Here is an 8,312-nt window from a genome sequence, read left to right as displayed (position 1 = left end):
TGCACACCTCATTTAAAATAAAGACGAGCAGATTTTTATACTTCACATTCAACTTTCAAACAAGAAAGAATCATGCCATCTACGACATGGCACTTTCTCTTAATTTACAACTTCTAAGAAAAACACCATATTCCATGAAAAATTTCTAGATAATATTAGCCTTGAAGTAGCAAAGGTGATAAAATATAGATTGTGGTACCATGATTCAGAGCCAAGATTGGATAGACATGCTTGTTGCATGGTTTGGATTATGTTGTGAAAACTCGGAATCAAAATGTTTAGTTATTGATCAAACATATAAAATATCGATGACAAAAAAAAGTAAGAGCTATCCTCTCCGAGATACATCACATATTGCTTGAAAGCCAGTCGTAGAGCGAACAATAAAACCATTCCCAGATCGTTCGGGGATCCCACTGAAACAGCCTCAGTAACACCTAGATTGCAAGGCAAGGGGCATGGGTTTATGCAACCCTGCTGATACCTTTAGACGTTACGACAAAATAATGGAGGGGATGGCGTGATGGTACCTCGGGTTACACATTCACATCCTGATATTGAAGTAATCTGAGTCGAAATGATGGAGTCTCACGTAACCATCTTCACCTCCGCTTGAAAAACTACAAGAAATGGTCCAAAAAGATACGACCCAGTGAATGAACATATATGGAAAAGAATCAACCCAGGAGGCATTGCATGGAAGGCAATGAGAACAAAATTCATTAACAATATGGTTACCCCATCTTCGGCAGTAGAACGGGTGAAAAAAGGACACCTTGTTTTATTATTAATCTATGTCAAGGAGCACTACAGCAATCTGACTATAATACAAAGCATCACTTTTCCTAATCACTTTCAACAAAAAAAGATGAACAAAATCATTTGTGCTTTGGTTATCCAATGCACATGTCCATCTCTAAATGCTGAATTAGAGAAAGATTGATGTGCATCTCGATCCCAATGAATCACCAGAATGCTATAACCATAGGGTTGATAATCAAAGGGGAAAAGAAAAAGAGAACAGCAATACAATATGCAAGTCTTGTAATTACTGAAAGATTACTCATTTTCTTCATCCACTAAAAACACGATAAACCCACTATTGTTTCATCTTCAAACTTGGGAAATCTAAGATCATGAAGATGTCAACAAAAGAATGGCAAACACAAAACTCTCAACAAAAACCACCAGCAGCAATTTCATCAGCAGTACATCAACAATCAAATGGTTAGACTATTTCGTGAATAAAACAAAATATGAAAAAATATTTTGCCTACATCTATCTATAATGTCTGGACATTGAATCATTGATACTCGAACAATTATAAGAATACTTCAGGCTAAGATAATTGCAGACAGGCCAAAAAATTGAGAAATCAACTTAAACTTCAGTGGAAAAATTAGATTCTGATTAGAGACTAATTTTTAGATCAAACAGCTGGCTAATGACAATTGCTTATTGCATTAAAGATGAGCAGGAATTCAAACCTTCTCCCATCAGGGTTGAAAGCCAGAGCATTTATTGGTCCAAAATGTCCTTTTACACCACCAATTTCTTCTTGAAGAATCTATTAGAACAAAAGAAAAGGAGAGAATAAATAATTGGCACAACTTAAATAAAAGAAAAGGTAATTTTAATAATAATTACATAGAATTCCTGAAGATAAGTAGTATACCTTGTGAAAGAATTTGGCTTCAAATTTTCCTGCACGTCGGTCAGTGGTAGTGACATGTACTGCTTCTTGGCCTCCCCCAATAACCACCTACCAAGAAAAACCGAGGAAGCTAAAATCAAGATGAATTATACACCTGAGAACATATAAAAGTGTTTCTTTGACTGCAACACTACAACTACCCAATATAATGCAAATCAGATTGACTGTGGTAGACAGAAAATATATACCAGCATACAAACATTTGTTTCTTGAGACCAATAATTCACTTCCAACATGAAATTTCTATTTGCAATCGTAAAGTTACATCCTAAAATTGGAAGAAAACATGAACTTGAATACTGTAGCCAAGTATGCCCCTCTCTATATAAAGCTTACTTTCCAACCATCGGACATTAAAATGCATACAATACATCAAAGCTCCAATGTCATGAGACAATATACATATCGATGAACTGTTGCAAAATTTGACACTCAAGGTACAAACTATTGTATATTCTACAAATTTTCAGCTGTGCAGTTTAGTTACAAATTACGACGACTCATTGAAAAACATTTAGGTGGAAAAGATAGAGATATAACTAACACTCTATGAAGTTAGAATCAAGATATTTCTATGTATATATGTAAATTGTAAAATGCAAGTAGTTTGGGGTAGGACCACATCTATCTGCCAAATGTTATAAACTTAGCCAAAAGCCTGTCTTAGCTATAGTATAACATCTTTTGTAGGAGAAAGTATGTACAACAAACTAGGAAGAGTAGTAAAACGTTCCTTCACAGAAAATGCTGATAGTGGAACCCAATAGAAATAACTTTTTTAGACAAAGAACACAATATAAAATAAATCAATTTTCAAAAAGAAAATTTAGGAATAGATCTTTGCGTGGAAAGAGAACTTTTCAGACAGGATTCCTTGCAATCTTGCAGAGGGGAAAAAACAGAAAGTATGGAGAAATTTAGATAGGTCACTTACATGATCAAGCAGTGGAGATATAGCACAAGCATTTACTGGACGTTCAGTCACATAAGTCTTGATAAGTGTTAAAGTTCTCATATCCCAAAGCTAATTCAAAGAAACCACAAAACAAAATAAGTGGAGATAGATAACAAAACCTGAAATAGATTATAAAAATATTAGTGAAATTGACTATCACCTTAGCAGACTTATCTGAGGAACCTGTTAGGAAATGGGAACCATCTGCAGATTTTGACAGTGAGGTAATTGTTTTTTGATGACCAGTTTCTTTGTCAGATTCCTTCAACAGCTGGCCGGTCTGTAAAATACACATACAATATATATACAAGCTACCCAATGAAAAGTATAACACCATAACCTAAGCAGTAAGATGTCCTAGAAGGTTCGCATATCAGACATCTACATTAAATAACTATTTGGAATTACATGTTTTATCTTTCTTTCTGCTATTCCTTGAAACTAAGAAGCCAGTGACTTCCTTGATTATTAAGGATAAGTTGTGTCAACACTAATAGTTAGACGACCATATTCAGTTATTACACCTTATCTGGGATTAAAAAAACTGCATCGAAATATAACAACCATGATGAAATATCATCTCAAAAAAAAGTCAAATGTGGAAGAGTGATTTAAGATGAACTGATACAACAGTTGTACAGGAACTATAGCAAATGGTAACAGAGAAACAATCAATACTAGTTCAACAAAGACCCACCAAACAGTACAATTTACAGAGTGGAAGAATAAGAATTAAGAAAAATTCCACTGTAGAGAAATTCATGTGATATGAAAGAACATAGCCCATACTATACCAGCAAGATTTTCCAACATTTAGTAAAATAAATTTCCACATGCTATAGTTTTTACATTTTGTCATATTCAATTTCCATAGCTTCTGGTTTCCCAATAATTTCAAGACAGTATTCCGTGAAAGTGAAAATGAAAATGTTAGTCATTACATGAGTTACTCCAAGATAAATGTAGACTTTCATATGAAAATCAGTTATGTGATCAACAAGAATGATATCAGATGACTTCAAAAAAAACTACAGAAATGGAAGCACCCACCTCAGTATCCCACACACGGATTACTGTATCTTCACCTGCACTAATGATAGTCTTGTTTAGTGGTCCCCAAACAGCCCTGTTGATGCGCCCCACAGGTCCCTTGATTGTAAGGACTGAATCACTGGTTTCTGCTTAAAGAAACAATTTGAAATTAATTAATGGATCATTAACAAGAAATGAGTATAGAAAGGTGAAGAGTGTGAGGTTTTAAACCAGCCTGCCATATCAAGGTCATTAATTTGCAATACAGCTAACCAAAGTTAATAATGACAATTAACTAAAAACATTGGTACACATCCTATTATTATGCTACTTCATGATCAATAATTTTCATAGAGAGACACAATATGATATATAACTTTGTTACAGGCTAATTTATGAAGTTACACTGAGTCACAATCTTTCCATCTTTTAGGACAGAACTCTATTGGCTGATCAACAATTATTGTCTACATCACTGTAGATTATTTCAAGGCCGAGGGAACATGAGATATAGGAAAACATAGGTGTGCGGTTGAGGTATGTAAAAAAGCATGTATGTTCCAAGCATATGGAAATTGGAGTAAATATGTTCATTCTTAGGCAATCCTTACGATCGCTTGGATCTCTGGCAATTCGCTTCACTTGAATGGTGGATGGCAAACCCATGAATGGATCAGTGGTAACGACAGCAAGTTTGTCACCAACAGATAAATCCACCGATTTAGCTGGAGAATCAAAATTAAACGAATAAAGCTGAGTTCCATTCTGCACATTCCAAAGCTTCACAGTCTGATCAGCACTGGCCGTGATTAACCGCATGGAATCCCCTAGAAGCATCGAAAAAAGACGATCAACTTCACAACCGAACAAGACTAGAAAATAATGCCCCATTTGGGGAAAGAAAAAAACTTATCTTTCCCCCCAGATTGAGGTAAGCAAAATACTTTCTATCAAATAACCAATCCCAACAAAAAAATAAACATTATTAAAAACGGGCAAAGCGGGAAGAACTCACGGGAGACATCGCAGCACCAGACGGCGCCATTGTGGCCACGGTAGGTGCCGAGCCTCTCACCGTTGTCGGCAAACCAGACGTTAGGCGTGTGGTCCTTGGCGCAGGAGAAGAGCAGGTCTCCCTCCCGGTTGTACCTCAGAAACGTCAGCGGCCGCTCATGCCCTTTCATCAAAATAGGCCTCATGGTTGCTGCTGCTTCTCTAGCCTTCCCGATCAGCACACGATTCGCTCTCTCGCGGTGCTCCTACTTGCTCCTCGCTGTCTCAACACAAACCCTAATTCACTGATAAAGAAGCCCGCGGCCAAGTCCGAGTTTAGCCCAAAGATCCAGATTGGGGAGGTTATGTTCTAATTGGGCCCAGGAATTATTAATTGGGCCTATTTAGGGCTTACAATTATGGATTTTATGAGAATTGGGCCCAATAGAGGATTTTAATTTTAAAATTAATTATTTTGGAGCATACGATAAAAGCATTCCTTAAGAACATGTAATAGATTTATTAAACCATTATAATATTTTAAAGGGATTTGAATAATTTATAACTTAGAACACCTCATTTAAATTATTATTATTTTGGCACCATAGGAAAAAAATAATCATTTTACATAATTTTTAAAATGAGCAAAGAAAAAATTGACTATTTTAAATTTTAAAATGAGCAAAGAAAACTCAAGCAACCAAACAATGAGCCATCAAACCGATAGTTGGCACCCAACTTAAGCTAATTTGTGGTTTAGGTCTAGCTTTCTTCCTCCTTTTTCGAATAATTTCAATTTCATAAAAATATGATTGCATAGTTTCACATTTAAACAAACATAAAGATGCTAATAATTAAGCGATGCATGACAAGAGTAAAATTTTAAGCATGAGACAAATTTCCCCTTTAACAAAACACCAGATACTTACTAGGGAGAAGACAGATCATTTTTGAATATCAATATACAAACTAATTTTCTCATATATATATATATAACAAGATAAAGACTCTGAACCACAAGTCTCCATTTTTAGCTTAGAAAAGCTGAATTTCTTAGAAAATTTCAATCAAAAAGGATTTGAACCAAATAAATGCAACAGTGAATCAAAGACACATCTCAACTTCCATTACTGCCCTGTACCAAATGCTTAATTTCCTTAAGAGAATAGGTGAAGTTCATCTGAAAGTTACTGAAATGAAGAAGATGGAGGGGCAGCTCCATATCCTCCACCACCACGGCCAAATCCAGGCCTGCCCCCAGAACCCTGCACAATTTCCAAAACATGAATCAAGAACAGTTTTAAGATATTGCGTATTCAGTATGATTAGCACTGTTATTGCTTGAATCTAGAGTCGTAAAACATGGTATAAGTTATAAATGATTGTGAATGCTGAATTTATGAATAATGAGATGCAAATGTATCAATATTTTGAGAGAGAACACATTATACCAGACTAAATATCATAGCAACGAGTACAGTCTTAACAGCACAGGGATGGAACCAAGTCCATTCGAAAAACAGTGCCGCGTGTTTTTGTTCCAAGAGACTAAATAATGATCAAATGCACACATTTCACAGTGATATTTGTGAATGCCTAAAAATGTGGAAACCAGAAAAACAGATGGCCATGGTGTACATTGAATAATGAACCATTGTTGCTTGACCATTAAAATAACCTCATAAGCAGATAGGAACAAGCATCCAGTTTTACAGTTACATTTACACAAGCCTATTTCAAATGTACATTCTGTGCGATAGCAGTCCATCTCAATTTTGAGTATGCTACAAATTCAAATATCCAACACTAAAATAAACTTGTTTTTAGATCAATAAGCAAGTCATCTACCTACAGAAGTAGTTTAGGTTTGATTGATTAGGTCTCATTAAGATCAGCGAACAAAACACATGAACAACATTCAACATCACTAGGTAAGCAGTCTGTATAAGATTGAAAAATCATTAATAAGCATGTTCATGAGCTTTTCAATACATTAAGCACATAAATGCATCTTCAAATATTCCATAACAAAGTTAATACTGATTGAACTCAGACGTTTTCAACATGCTTTTAAAACCTTCAATTTTCAAAACAAATTCATTAGAATCTTCAGCTTGTTGATAGATGAGGTGAGTTTCATTTGTTGTTGGATCTATCAATACTCATAAGCTTGCCTCTACTGGAGCTAAGAGCTAGAGTTCTTCAGCTTTTGAAAAGCAAACTTGAAAGCACAATTTGATTTCAATTTAAATAGCTCAGATTTCTGTGTGGTCACGGTTGACACAGCTTGTTTACATCCTTACTGAGACAACATCATTGAAAGCACAGATAAACCGTACATTAATCTCGATAGCTAATTCACAACCAAACATTTCAGAAACTAAAGTCCAACTATGAATGGAAGAAAGAAGAATGGTTTGAACAGAAAACTCATACCCTGAAAGAAGGCTGGAATTCAGGAGGTGCGCCACCCTTGTCACCGCCCTCACCGGGAGGGCCTCCAGGGCGAGGACCTCCACGGTATCCGTCCCTATCCCCAAATCTAGGTCTATCTCCCTCAAACCGTGGTGGCCCCCTGGAAAATAATGCAACACCAAATGCCGTAAAAAAGTCATTCGAATGTACAAAAAAAAATTTAAAAAGGAAACAAAAAGCAAGAACGCAGATTGAATCAATTTTTGTAGCACCTTGGGCGGTCACCAGGAGGGCCAGAGCCTAATGGACGAGCCGGCGGCCTCGCAGACTTCTTCAGCGTAGCAGGGACTATTTCAGAAGGAAGGTTAAGGTAAGTTCTCAAGAACTCGATGCCATCATTGGTGAGGTACCAGTAGTAGTACTGCCAAGCAAAGGTCTCCCTCACGTACTCCCTCGACTTGAAGCTCTGCATCAGCTTGATGACCTGAAGGTTCGGCACGTCGATCTCCGGATGCTTGGCCAGATTGTAATCCTTCTTGGCATAGAGCACGCCCTCTACGCCAACAAAAAGCAGCATCAAACCAAAACCAACGGAAGAAGAAAAAAAACGATCTTTCAACGAAAAACATTTTAAAAAGAGCGAAATTTATGGAATAGAAACGATAGCTAGAAGCAAGCGTACCCTGGAAGAGGTACTTGCAGATCTCACGGCGGTTCTTCTTAGAGATGATCTGAGAACGATATAAAGAAAGCGAGATCATTATGTGTCGTATTAACATCAAAGAATAGGGTTGCATAGTGATCGAAAATGCCGTAATTCAACAGGGTTTTCAGCTTTCACCATGATCGCGCAGGATGGAGAACAGCCTCCCGAGCAGAAGACTAGAGAGCCGATGTGTGATGCGCCGAATAAACTGAACCCTACTTTTGTGAAAGTGCACAGCGTGGGCCGGATAGGCGATAAACCAAGTGGGCCTCCGAAGCTCGATCCATTAGTTAAAGAATTAATTATTTGTTTACTAATAATGCACTTTGATTTTCCGAGCATACAGAAATTTCTCTTCATGCTCCATTTAAGAATTAGAGATAGATGTATTGTATTTGTTAGGTTAATTTACAAACTTATAAAAGTCTACTAGATATAATTCGTTGGATTTGTTTACGATTAACGATATTAAAGAAGTCAAATTGAGATGATGTGT

The 8,312-nt window shown here is 36.5% G+C and overlaps 2 protein-coding genes across 2 annotated transcripts; both read right to left on the bottom strand.

Moving 5' to 3' along the window:
* Nucleotides 1-204: 204 nt before the first annotated feature.
* On the bottom strand, nt 205-4,992 carry LOC141828198 (eukaryotic translation initiation factor 3 subunit I-like). Its single transcript, XM_074715573.1, has 9 exons — nt 4,718-4,992; nt 4,314-4,529; nt 3,721-3,848; nt 2,831-2,950; nt 2,650-2,739; nt 1,677-1,763; nt 1,489-1,568; nt 531-620; nt 205-437 (listed from the first exon to the last, which is right to left on the bottom strand). The coding sequence occupies exons 1-8, from the start codon at nt 4,899-4,901 to the stop codon at nt 545-547; spliced, it is 981 nt and encodes a 326-aa protein (XP_074571674.1). The 5' UTR covers nt 4,902-4,992; the 3' UTR covers nt 205-437; nt 531-544.
* A 713-nt stretch (nt 4,993-5,705) lies between these two features.
* Nucleotides 5,706-8,012, bottom strand: LOC141827452 (small ribosomal subunit protein eS10z-like). Its single transcript, XM_074714700.1, has 5 exons — nt 7,952-8,012; nt 7,793-7,841; nt 7,383-7,665; nt 7,132-7,270; nt 5,706-5,960 (listed from the first exon to the last, which is right to left on the bottom strand). Exons 1-5 carry the CDS (start codon nt 7,952-7,954, stop codon nt 5,883-5,885), a joined length of 552 nt encoding a protein of 183 aa, XP_074570801.1. The 5' UTR covers nt 7,955-8,012; the 3' UTR covers nt 5,706-5,882.
* Between the last annotated feature and the right edge of the window lie 300 nt (nt 8,013-8,312).

Source organism: Curcuma longa, chromosome 4 (genome assembly GCF_044706935.1).
Source record: "Curcuma longa cultivar G26 ecotype Majalengka, Jawa Barat chromosome 4, ITB_CL_G26_1.1, whole genome shotgun sequence".
Classification (NCBI taxonomy): domain Eukaryota; kingdom Viridiplantae; phylum Streptophyta; class Magnoliopsida; order Zingiberales; family Zingiberaceae; genus Curcuma; species Curcuma longa.
This window is presented reverse-complemented; position numbering and strand designations above follow the sequence as displayed.

Bases quoted from the DNA above. Each gene is read 5' to 3' on its own strand.
- LOC141828198 (XM_074715573.1), bottom strand. From the start codon at position 4,901: ATGAGGCCTATTTTGATGAAAGGGCATGAGCGGCCGCTGACGTTTCTG. The intron at 4,530-4,717 runs GTGAGTTCTTCC...CGATGCTTCTAG, and splicing joins CTGGTGCTGCGATGTCTCCC to GGGATTCCATGCGGTTAATC. The intron at 1,569-1,676 runs GTATACTACTTA...TTGTTCTAATAG, and splicing joins AAGCCAAATTCTTTCACAAG to ATTCTTCAAGAAGAAATTGG.
- LOC141827452 (XM_074714700.1), bottom strand. The intron at 7,666-7,792 runs GTACGCTTGCTT...TTGTTGGCGTAG, and splicing joins CTGCAAGTACCTCTTCCAGG to AGGGCGTGCTCTATGCCAAG. The intron at 5,961-7,131 runs GTATGAGTTTTC...GAAATTGTGCAG, and splicing joins AATTCCAGCCTTCTTTCAGG to GGTTCTGGGGGCAGGCCTGG.